Genomic DNA, 15780 nt, shown 5'->3' with positions numbered 1-15780 from the left:
ACAGAACAGAGAGAACACAACTGAAAGCTAGTGTATGATTCAGATATGCAGTTATTTTTACAGTTGCACTTTGGATTGGGCACATTGAAATCCACTTAAATCCTCAGTAAAATGATAAGGCTTTTTTCCTCTGTAGCCTACAACCAAAATATAGGTCACTGAGAGCTGTGCCAAGGTTGAGAGTTGCCATATATGCGTACACACGTGTGCAAGATTGTTGTGTTCACTACAAAGACAGCACAAAATCCCCACCAGCATTACCACTTTACCGTCTCCCAGGGCAACAAGAGCAGAATTTACCAAGAGGCATGTTGAGAATTAAGGAGAGGGGAGGATAGGAATAGGAAGAAAAAGAAAAAAGAAGGAAAGAAAGGAGAGAAAAGACAAAGGATAACCCGATCAACCAAGACTTCTTCTAATACAGCTGCTAGATGCAGGATGCTATAGGGGTCATCCCTGCTGTGAGACACCTGCATGTTTGTACATACAGATGGGTGATGATTGACTGAAAGGTATACAAACAGATACTGTAGCTTATACACAGACACACACCAGCAAACAGTTGTAACAGGTCTGGATGACACTGTAGGATAGCATCATTCCAGGTGCATTTACACTTTGTTGTTCTCAACAATAGGGATGATTTCAGTCAAGGTAGCAACAGCACTCAATGGTATAAGTAATCTATGTAAGTCTGTTGCTTTAGTGCACACTTGAAATTCCCAAACGTTGTAGATACCAAATTGAGCTCAATCAAACGACAGCATTTGTGGTACTTCTAAAAATAAAACTTCACAGTTCTATCTTAATCTTGGAGAGAGGCAGACACAACAAAAACTTAAGTTTATCCAGTGATCAATATCATGAACCTCAATACAACCTAAATGTACTCATTTTGCAACTTTTTGCACTTAAACTGTAATTTGAACAAAAATAGTCACAACAAACTGTGACGTCTAACCAGATGTTTAACCACAGAAAAGTCCATGATCTTTAACTGGTCACTCCACAGTGAATTCTTAGCGAAAGCAGGCACTGTCAATCTTTTCATGTCCAACCTATTGTAACTGATGTCTGTACCAAGCCAATTTGTCTTTGTCCCACCACAATGACAGAACCATAACCTGTTTGTTGGCTTTGCTAGACTAGCCTTACCTCAATTCTCTACGCAATTATGCGATAGCTTCTCTCCGTTTTCCATTTGCCCCCTGCCTGTTTTCCAAAATTACTCTGCTCCTGTTTCCCTCATCATCTCTGCCCTACACCATTCTGTTGCTCTCAATCAAATCTGTCCCATCTTTTCTCCTCCTGAACCTCCTCCCCCCTCCGCTGAGCTCTGCTGGTGATATTGGGTTTTGGTGAGGGGGCACAGTGGCAGTGCTGGCATCTGTTCGAAGGGCTGGCATGCTGCCATCCACTGAGCATTACTCCGGCAACCGGCGTCACACTGTTGGATTTATCTCCAACCAACCTGTCAGCTGATGCTCTTTGTGGGTGTAAGACGAGTGGGCATAGCCTCTTTGGCATTTGCACTGCCAAGGTGCCCACAGGAGAATTAAAAATGGGTGCCACATTGCCAAGGAAGTGAGACAGATTTTTAGAAAGAAACACCCAAATTCCAGCACAGGTTGAGAAAGAATAGCATGTGCAAGAAAGAGCAAGTAAATCAGGGAAGGGATGGGGGTTTTTAAGACCCAGCAAGAGGGGCAAAGTAGATAAATGTAGAGGCTGAGCATGGTAAGAGATTGAGAGTGCAACAGATGAGCCAAGGAGGAAAGCATAACACACATGAAGCTTACATAATATGTAGCAAAAGAGTATGAAAGGAAAACAGCAGAGCACATTTCTGTCATAAAGAGACTCAGTTAAAAGAAGAGCCTGTCACCGTGACGTTTAAGTACCATATTCACATTCTCTTTGAGCAATGCCTAGACCAAACAAAAGTAAACCTGCTTAGAGTGGAGGAGAGCTCATTAAAATCTCATTCTGCTCCCATCAAGCACTGCCCACTAAATGCCCAATAATCCCAATCAGTCTCTCCAGTCAATGAGCTACATTTGTAAATGTCATGGTATTCATGCAGGGAACTTCCAAGATATTCAGTGACCACCACGGTAGTGGACATATCACATGGGAGAATCCCAGGATTGCTGTGCTGATGAGCGATGAATCAATTGGCCACTAATAAAACCATTCAAGCAATTAGTACTGTGACAAATTCATAAGCCATGATTACTCGGCTGGTTGTCTGTGCAATTTCCTGAACGGAACAGAGGGAGATGTAGTTCAAATGAAATCAAATTACTACTACTCTTCTTTATACAATTCTCAAGAACATGAGGAAATATTTGATTGCCCAATATTATATATCAAATTTTGTGTTCTAAACTCCAATTATAAACCAACTGCCCAGAGAAAGAGAAGTGCCCTAGAAAACAGAAAAGTGGCCAGTTTGTAATCAGAAGTATGTAAGAGCCATCGGATTTACAGTAGAATACACTGCATCACTCAGCAGTGAGATGTCATGACACGTACAGTTTTATCACCCTATTTTAGACATGGCTCAGTGTGTGAAGCTGTTATATATGGAAAGCATTATTAGACAGTATAGTATATGTCACCGATAACAGTGCTGACAAAATCTCTGCACAGACAGAGCTAGAAAAGAGTAACAATAACAGTAATAATGATATGAAATAGACCTGCTCTGACCCAGCTCTCCTCGTGTCATCGATTTGTTGAGGATATGAAGTTATTGAGACATGAATAAAATTCTTGTGGCCACGTGACCTGACCAGTGATCCAGGATCAGCAGTTCTGATACTGACATCTGCAGACTAACTACTGACGGGAGATTCCAGAGGGGCCCAAAGCAAAATGATAAGGAGCTTACTCTGAGTACAGCATTCATTCAACAGTTACAACATGGATATAATCAGCTCTCTGCAGTTATCCAGCTCATATCAGACAGCAGAATGTATAATCTTCAACCAGTGTTAGTCTTGTGACACGTGTGACAAATCATAGATCCTTCACATGTAAATGTTTCTAAGCCCTTGTCCTAAACCCCTGTTTGTAATGCATATGATGGTCGGTCAATTCAAGGTCCAGGGGCAGCAAGCAGAGCCATCATTATCTAGCATTATTACATTCAGCAGTGTAACACACTCTGAGCTACTTACGGCAGTTCTCCTCATCGCTGCTGTCTGTGCAATCATCATCCTCATCACACCTCCACAGGGTTGGGATGCAGCGTCCGTTCTTGCACTGAAACTGGCCAGCTTCACACTCCGACTCTGTATGAGTTCCTGTGTTGTCAGAAAAGGACAGGCGGTGAAGCACTTGTGTGTTGCATTCAGTGAAGAGGACGTGCACAGCAGTTACAACATCACAGGGGAATAGACTATGAGAGTCAGGAACAACACAGTAAAGTCTCTTTCAAAGTCAGAATTACAGATCCCAAGTGAGGGAGTTAAGGGTCATTGAGAGTAAAAAGGATGTAGAAGTACTTTAAACAAGCACACCCTACAGCAAAACAAGACTCATCTACAAACTGCAGCACTAAAGAACTCATGTTTATAGTACAGCAACATCCACGCTGCAAATAACAAACACCTAACACACCACACAGGAAATTGCTGTGGGCAGACATTTAGTTAACGGGGGCTTGTAAAGTGAAAATGGATATTTCTGCTATAAACCACCCGGTGGGTCAGCTTTGTCCCGGAACTGGCCACTTCTTTGTGTGTTTTCTCGGCTTCTGTGACGTGAATATCACTTATGTTTAGACCGGCGTTAATGTGTCAGTAGTAACATCCGACCCTAACTATCAACACCGCCTCCCTGCCACGTTACACAAAGAACATCTCTTAAACGGTTATTTGGCTGCAACAGCATCCAACCTGCACTGACTGCAGCAGCCTGCACATCTCTACCAAACAGCTTTCTCTTTCTGAGCCATCAGCGTACTGCGTTTGGACACGTGTTGGGTTGTGCGATCTTCCGCTTATTGTCACCTCACGTCACCGATGATCGCATTCACAGCGCGGACAAAAGTCGCGATCCAGGTGTGAGCCGCTGCATTCTGCGTCTCCGTGCAGCCAAACCCGAGTGTCCCAAAGTCGCGTCAGTGCGGCGCCTACGAAGACCCGCACTACACCGACACAAGTCGTTTTTCAGTAGGCTACGATCCCCCAGAGCGTCGCTTCGTCCTGATGCCATGCAAATGTACCTCCTCGCCGAGAGAAGACGCTTACCTTTAGCGCAATGAAGCTCCATGAGTAACAAATGTAACAGCACAAGCTTTCCGACTTCTGTCCACATCTTTAGATCCCGGTGGGGTCTACGGCTGTGAGAGGGAAACAAACCGGTGAAGAATCCCCAGCGTCTCGGTCGCTCTGTGTGCTCCTCTCTCTGCCTTGGCTCCTGAGTGACTGAGCGTGTGATCAGCCTGACTCGCCGCTTTCTCTCCGGCAATTTGAATCAGTGACGCTCATGTGGGCGGGATAGCTGGGGCTGGTGGCCGCGGTTCACGAAATGGGTAGAAAACCTACATCTAAACGCTCTTTAGTAGAAACGGCTGAGTCACGAACATCCGGCTGCTTCACGTACTTTTAGTTTGCAGAGCCATGGCTGACCTGGGAACAGTTGTTAGAGACGACCAGACATGTGGTTTTGTTAGTAAGTCACTTTAAGTTTGACACTTTAGGACACTTGTGATTTCACTTGTAAGAGACGAGAAGACTGATGCCACTTTAACCCCTACACACCAGAAATATCCTGCTGGCACATCTACTTCATACATCTTACTCGTTTATGGACTACAAAACCCAAGAATAATTTGTTAGTGGATTTCCTGGAGACTTTCTTGGTTGCCTGGCAACAATAAGGTGACAAAACATCCAGAAAATCCCCATAAAGTGTCCTGCACTCAACCCTAATAAAACCTTAACTTTAATCATTTGGATTAAACAAAGAAAACAGAATGGAAACTATGTGAGCTTTAGAAAGAACTGGCTTTAACATGTATTCTTCAGAGAGTGTTATTCAAACCAGTCCTATTGAAATGTAACTTTTGTTTGAGAGTCCATTTAGTCCACTGCAACAGGACTGGGATGAATGCCGAATGAAATTTAATATAGGAAAATATGAGCAACTGTTACTGCTCGACCATGCATTTAAACGAATTATCTTGTGTGTGCATCCAGATGGTACTAAATAAAGTTTGTTTCATTTTTGTCTTGTTTTTACACTTGTATTCTCTCTGTTGCAAAATGATAAACCAGGCAAACCATTCAGCCCTGAATAATGTTTCACCCACTTTTATTTCACAATGCATGAAACTACAGCAGGGTAACATGGTGGTGTGGTTGTTAACACTGTTTCTTTATGGTTCTGGGCTTGGATGTTCTCCCCCTGTCTGTGTGGGGTTCTCCAGGTACTCTGGCTTCCTGGGTAGATGGATGAAGTTGTTTCTTTTTACTCTTGAAGGCATTTAATAAGGGTTATTTTCAGTTCACAATAGAGGCTTATTAAACAACTGCTTAACTATAATAGCATTTCTCTTTTTTTCATTTCCAAGAAAAATATCCACAATGCCACATGGGTCATAGGTTCCTGGCTGATTGTTGGTTGGACAATCTTGAAAGAAGCCAATAACAATCATTTCAACAGAGTTGGGGGCACGTAAAATCATGTCTGCAGAGACACCTAAATACAGTGAAGGAACTAAACATATTCAGAGAATGAAAAGTAGAATTTGAATTAAATGAAACATGTGAGCAATTAAAAGGGGTAGGCAGGTGTGTACTAATGTACTATGCAGAGATCAGTTTTGATTTGCTTCAGTCCAGCATTGGCCCATGTGTATGAAATAACATTAACACATGAATCAACACATGAATAATGAATAAAACTACTATATAAATAGAGAACAAACATAATTTTGCCTCTTATACATTATTCAATAAAAAAGAGTGTGAATGAAACATTAAAAGGCCAACACAGCCACAGGCAGTGTACTACACATGCATTTCTGGAATGAGCCCATGGGCCTAAAAAAGATCTATGAGAAAAAATAATAATAATGTTTGTAGCATGTAGGTCTAATGTCTTAAATTGTATAGAGTAATTGGTCCTTTGCTGCCCATGATGATGTTTGCTGACACTGATTGGTCAGTTCGGTGTTTGAGTGAAAAAGATGTGAACAAAATCTCAAAATTAAGTAAATTCTCATTGAAACTTAAAACCACAAAGTGGTAAATGCCACATGTCAGCAACTTCACAACTAACTGGTTAGCGTTAATTTTAGCACCTGCAGAGAGCTCTATTAGCCAAGCAGATGGCAAGCAGATCTACTTATTTCAGATCAAATAATGGAAGTAAATTAGTGGCCATCCACAGCTGAGGACAGCAAAGGTCATTTATGCCACTGCATCAGCACCAACTGCTGAGACTGACAGAGTATCACTGAGGGTGTCACACCTCCTATAGGCACCAGATGTGAGTGTACTACAGGAGTGAGCTATGTAAATGTTGAGGTTTCCATTTATGACATTGTCCAATGGCCCTAAGTGAATCAAAAGACTTGAAAATTTTGCAAAACTTGCAACAACAGATATGCTGGCCACCACAGAATGCATGTGGCTCTGGGATATTCTTTAATTCAAGGAGTTATTCAGGAATTTTGCTCCAAGGAAAACCACTTATCTTTTGAAGTGCATATGTATATGCTTATATGCATATGCAGCTAGCCTCTGCTGTATTGGAGAACGTGTTTGCAATTGTGCTTAACTGTTGGAGTATGACTGTGTGCAGTGGTAAATCAGTTATTTCTGGTGGTGGTGAAGTAAAAGGGCCTATGACGGAGTTAAAATGTCTGTGGGCATAGGTGCAGAAAAAGGTCAAAATAAGGCTTTGCATCATTGTCACAATATCGGCTAGATCTTTGTTTGTTGTTGCAAAGTTTGCACCAAGGGAAATTGCATAGTGCATAAAGGGAAAGCTCCATTTATTGCTATAGCACATCTGCTAATTCCATCACTGTTTTCAGTTACATATCATATTAATACGCTCCCAATTTGCACTTCATTAAGCACCCCTAGTTAAAGCTATATGGTTCTGCATAAACCCTCTTTGTGAAGATGATGCTTAGTTCTTGTTCAGCTTGTTGTATGTGGCCTTTGTGTGACATGAAACAGGCAAAATATGTGAACAGCTGATGTTACATGCTCTTTTTGTACACTTCTGAGTTATGCACAATATGTGCCATGTATGTACAACTAGTATAGTTAACAATATCCATCAAACTCAGAGGGTTGCACCATGTGTGCTGTGCCTACAGTGCAGTCCTGCAGTAAGAATGAGCACAGGGATGGGCATGAATTAGAGCAGAAGAGAAAGAGTGATGTTCCTGTCCAGACAGACTGGGCAGCTGCCAGCAGCGACCTGCTGAAAACATGCTGAGAAATCCTCCTAAATAAATGTCTTTGAATAAAAATTGCAGGTGCATGTGTTTATTGAATGTCAAATATCACTGGAGTTTTCTTAATTACTACAAGCAAGTAACTGTTGGAAGTTTTAGAAGTGAGAAACATTTAAAGTTAATTATTGCTATTTAGCATCTTTGAGCTGACTGTTTTGTCATTTAAAGTCAGAGTCAAAGGTTAGCATTTAGATTTTACATTCTGTCTTATAATTCAAGTGAAAATGGGACAGGACATGGTGAACTAACTCACCTGAACTAACCTTCTCCATGACATTCTCAAACCTACAGGATTTCTGGTGTTATTCCAGCTTTTCTACCATGTTCTCAAAGTTCCATCTGTAAATTAGCCACAGTTGCCACCTAGTATAGGTTATCAGAAATATTTTTCAAACTGTGAGTAGTCACTTGAGCCACCAGCAATGGATCTATCAGCTCAACATCTAAACCATTGGCTGCCAGACTGAAGACACCATGTTTCTTTGCAAAGATAGAGTGGCACAAAGAGCAAAAACCAGGGTTAATGTCGGTTTGGCTTCTGGAGGTGGAAAACATTTCAAATTTAGTTTAAATGTATAGCTACAGCTAACATATTTTTTGGTGACATGCTAGTATGTCATGATTTTACCTTTAATTGAATTAATATGATTTTAATTATGGGAGTAATTTGAGCTTTGTGTCACATTAACAATAACCAGAACGTTCCACTGCATTGTTGAATTTATTTGTTAGTCACTTAATGCTAGCTTTGGACCGCAGGCAGCCTTTCATGCACTTCGACCATCAGCAGTTTTACTCAGTGTTTCCTGGATGTTTAAGTAAGCAACTGTTTGTTAGTATGTTCCAAAAATGAATTTTTTAAAGCAATCTCCGTGTTTTGTTTACAGTTTGTTGCATTGTCCCCAAGTGGGCAAAGAAAATCAGAAAATGCAAGTTTAAATCTTTTGCACCAAACTAACAGAAAGGATGATATTTTTAGAAACGCAGTTGCAATAACTAAAATGATAGAAGCATTATAGTGCAGTTGTATAGTACCGTATATTATTATTCAGTTTTCCATAGGACTCCAGTGTTGTTGAGGAATACTGAAGATATCCCTAAAAGACAACATTGTCTCCCATTGTACACTGCTTGCGGTATTCCAGCACAACTACTGTGTCTTCTTTTCACAGCTCCTGGAAGTGAAAAAATATGAATGCAACTGTTTTTTAAAAATTGAATTAATCAGGCAGTGACAAAAAAGGACCTCAGCACATCCACAAAATACACTGAAAGTACAACAGGGAGGATGTGTGTGGTCTGCAGCTGAATGTCAAGGCTGAGCAGCAGGCAGTAACATTGCAGTACTATACTGTCATTGTGTTTCTACACACACATTCAACTGTTTCTGATTTTTACCCCTTGAGGTCAATGCTGAAATTGTGTTCATCTTTCATCCCTGCACACACAGCTTGAGCTAACTCTTGCATTCATCTTTGCCTCAGGACAGTGAGTGAGTCTGACTGAGACCTTCAGCCCTTTAAGATGATTACTTTCCTCTTCCCTCTCTTTATCTCTCTCTGCTTCTCTTTGTTTATACCCTCCCTTACCGGGTTTGTTTTCTCCTCCTGTCATTTAATCTCTATCTGTGCATTTTCGTCTTACATTCTCTCTTCTTTCCTTATCACCTTCTGTTTCTTTTTCCATTCTCTCCATCTGTTTCTCTCTCTCTCTTCCACTCTCTCTCTGGCCTGAAACAGATAATGCTGTCAGAAGAAGGCAACAGAGCTGGTGGTCAGCAAGTCTTCTGTCTTACCCGTGGAGTGTCATTGTATGTGTGTGTGTGTGTGTGTGTGGCACAGTGCTGGATTCAGGACAGGAGTGTCATCCGCTTTCCTGTCACAGCTTGTGACCCAAAAACCATGAGTGAAGTCCGGTCGATAGCTGGCCAGGTGCCTGCTGCAGAGAGAGAGGCAGTGGATGAGATTTGGACATCACTGCATCATCAGACAATATGGCAGCAGAGGCAGGGCAGGGCTGGAAAGCTCATTGTCAAATGTACTTTCTAACAGATGATTCATTACTGGTCACTGGATGATTTTAATTTTAATCTTTCGACTCAGAGTAAAGTTAATACGATTGCCATCTGCTTTTTGAGCTTTAGGGTGATTTCAATATTTTTATGTAACCAGACACTTCATAAGATTGAGATTGAAAGTTGACATTAAAAATAGAAGTTATCTCATAATCTTGTCCATTAACTGGAGCTTTTCCACATGTCACGATACCCCTGCATAGACTTACCCCTCACTAGTGTGCCCATGTAGAGAGAAATTGAAAGCTTATATATTTCTTTCTTCTAGTTGTGTTTTCCTGCCCTTCACCTGTATGGTGATAACACTGACAGGACATCTCCCGTTGCAGAATAGTGTCTGGCTTGAGAGACTTAATCCCAATGACACTGGAACTTATATCTACCACATAAACCCTCATACATAATTCAAAGGCAGACATTTTTCCCATGCTCTAGTAATCTGGTTAAATAATTTGGGATTACATTGCCTCAGCTGTACACCAGTAAGGGGATCAACGCTCTGCCCATGAAATGCCCTCTGTTGTGTGGTACAAAGGGCATCTCAGTCTTCCATGTATTTGCAGTCTGGATAATCTCTCACTGGTTTTAGCACCAAAGGCATGGTTTCATATCTGGGAGGCTTTGTTAACAGCTAATAAGGCTGTTTACTCCACCCCCCAGGTTGAGCTGTGACTTTGACGCAGACAATTTAATCAGGAGCAATCATGCTGCGATGCAGGTTAGTTATTTATGGAAAACCCTGTAAATTCTTTCAATTTGTGACTCCAAAAAAACAAAATGTTCACATTTATAAAACATATTTATGAGGCACAATGAATCAGTATCATGAATCTAAAAATTAAGCTAAAATAAGCCTTGTTATTCTTTGTCTTTGGAACCAGTTCACATTCAGACTGAAGGAAATACAAACCGCTTCCTATTTCTCTATTGTCCATCAGCAAAGATACCACTGTTGACTAATTTAGTTCTGTCCCTATGCTGCCATCACTGTTCTTCCAATTGGTCCATCGGGTCCCAACCTACATATTAGGCTAGAGATTGAACAGTAATGCTTAATCAGATTGAATTCCGTGGTAGGTGGAGATAAAGGGAGGTAAAAAAAGAGAGTACCAATAAACAGAGGGGGTATACATAAAAGGAAAGGAAGCAACAGAGCAGCATAGAGAGACAAAGAGCAAAGGAAGAGCAGTGGCTGAGAGTAGACAGAGATGAAGGTGAAAAGAGACAAAGAAGCCTGAGAGGGAAGACCCAGTCTGCCCTCTTTCCTCTGAGTCTTTACTCCCAGGATCCCCTGGGAGACCAGGGAAAGGACTGAAGAGATGGTACAAAGGGAGGTAAAAGCAGAGGTCAGATCATTAGGCAGGCTGAGGTGAAATGTCACAGCAAGGGTGTAGCCTGGTATCACTTAAGAGCAGAGCAGAGCAGAGGAGAGGAGAGGAGAGGAGAGCAGAGCAGAGGAAGAGTCATGTCTAACAGGACTTTAAAAGTTTTAATCTTAGAGGTGCAACAGCATGATTAGGAGATGTGAAAAAGAATAAATCCAGCTGACTGTTATAGAATGGCACAGGTTAACCCACATGCATTTTCTCCATCTCTTGAGTCTCAGATCAGACACATTTGCCTTGTTCATTTTGTTGGCTGCTCAGTAGAACTCTGACGTGACTGACTTGACACATATTATAAATCACATTGTCTAAATCTGCTGAGTTTGTGAGGTTTTTGATTTTTCTGTATTGCAGATAGGTACATGGTTGAACAGTGGTAATAAAGGGGAGTTTTTAAAATTGAAATTCCTCCCTCCCTTCCTTTTCTTTCCTTCGCTGAAGAAGTTTGGGTACTGTACTTATTGTGATAGCTGCATTAATGATTACAGTATTCTGCTACCAAGACCTGCGCATGTCTGAATAAGAAATACATGAATATCAAATTTGAGTACTGCTGACTCTTTCTCACCTTCACTGTCTCTCACCCTGACCACAGGGCTGATCATAACAAAATGAAAATCTGTTCATCTAAATGCAAATCATAAGTGGCATTTCCAATAATTTTAACCCACTGTGCCGTTTCCACACACTCACATGAAACCTTGTTGCTTTCTATCCAAATAGGTACATAAATGTGTAATTTCATACTATATTTTCAATTTTTACTTTTTCTCTGATGTGAGAAAAACAGTTCATATTGATATTTTGGTTGCTCAAGTGTTCTTGTTAACATTTTCATCATTCAAAACTCTCTCACTCTCTTGACTCTTTCCATTACACATCCTTGTTTCTTTTTTTTGGTTTGTTTTTCAACATAAAACGGCAGATGTCAGGAGTCATCACACCATGACCGCAATGTGTCTTCACACACTAAAACACCAAGGACGTCCAACTATTTGCTGTTCATCAGAAACTTAACTGGAGTGCAGCAACAATTAATGAAGCGAGGTGGAAAGTAGGCTATAGGGACAACCTGGCTTGTGTTCAGTCAAGCATTTAAATGGAATTAAGAACAAGGGGATGAAGACGCAAAATTGAGATCAGGCCTAATCCTCCTGTCCAAGTGGTAAACAGCATCAGGGCATAAACAACAAGAAGTATCTTCTCTTTACAGCACAGGAAAACAAAGAAAACAATGTCTTTATCCATGTCCACTCTTAATATCATAGTTCTTTTCCATCTCAGCTGGAGCTGAAAGTTCCCAGTATGAGTCTGGCACTTCAGAAACTGCAAAATTCTTTGCTGATGTTTTCACATCACATTTGAACACTAGAACGTGTTTTTCTGTATTATGCCTAACTTCTGAGCTACAAAACGCTAGCTCCAAAATCCTGGTTTGAAGATTTATTATAGATGAATAACAGGTAATCAGTGATTGAACACACTGAAAACAAGTTGGCCTTTCCAGATCTGACACAGTCACCCTCAGTATTTGCACTGAATTTTAATAGAATAGTTTGAATGAGTCCTAGATGGTCAGGTAGTGAAGAATGTGAGAGAAGACAGATGATTAATGTAGAGCTGGACCCAGAAAGGAAATCACAGACAAGCTCTGGTCGAAAATGCACCAGAGCAAAAGAGAGACCTGCTGACTTGGCTGTCCTTATAAAAATGAATGATGTCACTTACCAAGGTTTGGCAGGTGTGTGTGCAGTGAGCCATACATTAAGGGTACATGGAAGGACATGGATATAGATTGATGTAGGATTTTGTGAAAGTGCATATGGGCAAGCCATGAATTTGTGATATAGAAAAGTGGGTGTATGTGTGTTTCATATCTGAAATGAGGAGCTTTACACTGGCGTTTCAGTTGATGCTGGAGAAACAAAAACAGAACCTGAGAAAACTGAAGTAGGAGAAAGCAATGAAGCAAAACACTGTGGTTGGTTTTCTCCACAGGGGGTTTAGCTGCACTCTCCAAGCAATATCACTCACAAACAACCTCCCTGGGGGATTAAGCATAAGGACTTAGACAACAAGAACAGGGCTCTGGTCTGTTCTTCTGCTGAATCCCTCCTGTGCTCTATGATAGGGGTCAGCTCAGATCCCCATGTGCTGACACCATGGTGCCTAAGTCCAACAAGAGGAGATTAAAATAGGTCAAGTGAAGCTTTGGCAAGATGGCCTTTGTCAGCCTTTAAATCGGGTGTCAATAACTTAAAGAAAGAAGACTGTGGGAAAGAACAAAGCAAATATCCACTTGTTTGCTACAGAAAGATAGTTTTCTCTTTATTTTATTTTCATACAGTGGATGTGGATGTGTGATGAGGAAAAATCTCACACAATGTAAAAACAAAACAGGTGTCCTGATTATCATATTTTGTTTTAGCAGCAAAAGCTTCTAATTTGTGGTGTTAACAGCAACAATCACACATGCAACACTGGCTTCTCCTTGCATTAACAATAATTTGGCAAGTAAATAGAAGAGAATCATAGCTGGCTCATTTCAGTCAGGGAGCCATAACACCACAAGGTGTCTAAACAAAACAAAACCATTTAACTCAAGCTCCCTGTTCCCAGTACAACACAGAATGCTACCTCCAACCAACATCATGGCCCCCGCTTTCTCAAACTAATGGTCAGGAGCCAAAAATGGGTCAGAGGCATAAACCTCATGGGTCGCACACATGACAGCAGAACAATTCATTTCATTAGATTGGTTCCCAGGACTACATTTTTCTTTTGGTTTGAAATAAATTCAGATGGTGTTTGAACAGTGCAAAGAAATCAAAAACACACAAGGCTTAAGGAAAGTGGCTACCTGCTTGCACTTTCCATCATAAGCAAATCTTGTAGTATTAGTCAGATTTAAAACGACAATATGAGCCTTGTTTCTTGCAGCAGCAGGTCTTTTTCAATATAAACCATAATATGAGGGTGATGTATAAACATTTATTCCAATATAATAGCAACGTGGGAAAACCCCTAGTGACAAACACCGACAGAATACAAAAACGATTTTGCTGAGTCTGGTAAAATTGTGTAAAGAAACATAATTGTTGCAACTTAACCTTGTGATTCCTAAGACATGATTTGTGATACTCTTTAGCTGGGTTAGCTCAGGATATTGAAACTGTTGGAATTGGTATTTCCCCTTCATGTGAGAGGCTTTGTCCTCCTAACTTGCATTTACATCTTAACTTCTCACTGGATGCTATAGAACAGGTGCCCACCCAGTGTGCCTTTGGAATCTTTACCCTAAATTGAGGACACTCAAGTTATTTCATCAAAATTTGCGGAAGCTTTTATGGCTTTGCCATCAGCCTGAAAATATTTTGATCAAGTTCAGCAGCTTATTATGTATTCTGTTACTCTGTTTTGATTATGCAGTGCATTTATTGTGGAATGTTGCCAGGCAATCAATATTTTTGTGAGCTGTATTGTGGGCAATCAATATTTAGCTGCACTGCCTTGCACTTTTACGTGGGTTGTTATGTGTACAAGCACCAAAAATAATGGGTGTCACATAGATACATGAGAGTGAAGCAGAATTTGCAGTGGAAACCAACCTATTAAATGTAATAAAAACATTAATACTGAAAACCTCTTTTGTTGGGATTATTACATTTACTCATGGAAATAATTGCATAAGGAACTATCATTATTATTCATTGGCATCTGGTGATGAAAAGAAGTGTTTACCAAGCCCCTCACTTATACAATTTGAGACACGTTGTTCTTTAGGGAAAATGCAATAACTTGCTATCACACTGCACATGTTTGCTTTTCCATCAGATTTCCTACTATGCATATTTACTGATGAACTGCAATACTGGGATGTGTTGATTTTGTCATCATAATGAAACAGCTCAGTGAGCATCCAGGAAGTGTTTACTGAGATTAATAGAAAGGCTGTGACAATTTTAGGGCTCTGAGGAATTGCAAATGACTGACAAGATAGGCCAAAAGAGACAGAACAAAGAAAGACTCACTTCAGGACTCTGCCCGACTGGTACATGCAACCTGGCCTGTATGAGAATTGTGCTTTACGCACTGAATAAATGAAAAAGAATTTATCTAAAGTAAATTTTTGTTACTGCAGAATTCAGTGGAAAATTGCTTTGCCTGCATTGGAAATGAAGACAAACTACAGCAAGTTTTGTTGGCTCAAAAATGCATGAAGCAATACTGGAATTACTAACCATGTCCATGGAATTTTATTGAAGTGCATGTGCTTTTTGGAATGCTTCTACAGAAGTCTACACATAATACTCAGCACAACAGAATGACAGATCAAGCATCCTGGTGTGAACATGAATGGAGGAGATAATAAGAGGTATACAGAACACAGTGAGATCTCTGACAAGGATGGCATTGCTTTGCTGTTTATACTGTGTACGATCTGGGATGTGCAGGATATCTTTGTCTCTTGTCTCTCACTATGTCGCTCTGTAGCTCTCATACTCTATAATGACTATGATTACAAACCTGCCAGACGACTGCAACGTCATTTATCAGGCTTAACTCACGTTGAAAGTATCAGACAGACAGGAATCATGCCAGCAGAGCATATAAACACACACAAGCTCTCTCTCTCTCTCTCTCTCTCTCTCTCTCTCTCTCTCTCTCTCTCTCTCTCTCTCTCTCTCTCTCTCTCTCTCTCTCTCCTCTCTCTCTCTCTCTCTCTCTCTCTCTCTCTCTCTCTCTCTCTCTCTCTCTCTCTCTCCTCTCTCTCTCTCTCTCACACACACACACACACACACACTGACAACATCTCACACATCACACTACCCTGTGTC

At 40.8% G+C, this 15780-nt stretch overlaps 1 protein-coding gene across 7 annotated transcripts in view; it reads right to left on the bottom strand.

Moving 5' to 3' along the window:
* Positions 1 to 4419, bottom strand: part of lrp8 (low density lipoprotein receptor-related protein 8, apolipoprotein e receptor) — a 134058-nt gene extending 129639 nt beyond the window's left edge. For all 7 annotated transcript variants that reach the window (XM_026323235.1, XM_026323239.1, XM_026323237.1 and 4 more), the window contains exons 1-2: positions 4257 to 4419; positions 3183 to 3308 (exon numbers count right to left, since the gene is read on the bottom strand). In XM_026323235.1, the coding sequence (XP_026179020.1) occupies positions 3183 to 3308; positions 4257 to 4323 (193 nt within the window). In that variant the 5' untranslated portion in view covers positions 4324 to 4419. The remainder of the gene's footprint in view (positions 1 to 3182; positions 3309 to 4256) is intronic.
* Positions 4420 to 15780: the final 11361 nt, after the last annotated feature.

The sequence above is a fragment of the Mastacembelus armatus genome, chromosome 4, assembly GCF_900324485.2.
Source record: "Mastacembelus armatus chromosome 4, fMasArm1.2, whole genome shotgun sequence".
NCBI lineage: Eukaryota > Metazoa > Chordata > Actinopteri > Synbranchiformes > Mastacembelidae > Mastacembelus > Mastacembelus armatus.
Note: the sequence above shows the minus strand (reverse complement) of the source record. Positions and strands in the feature narration are given on the sequence as shown.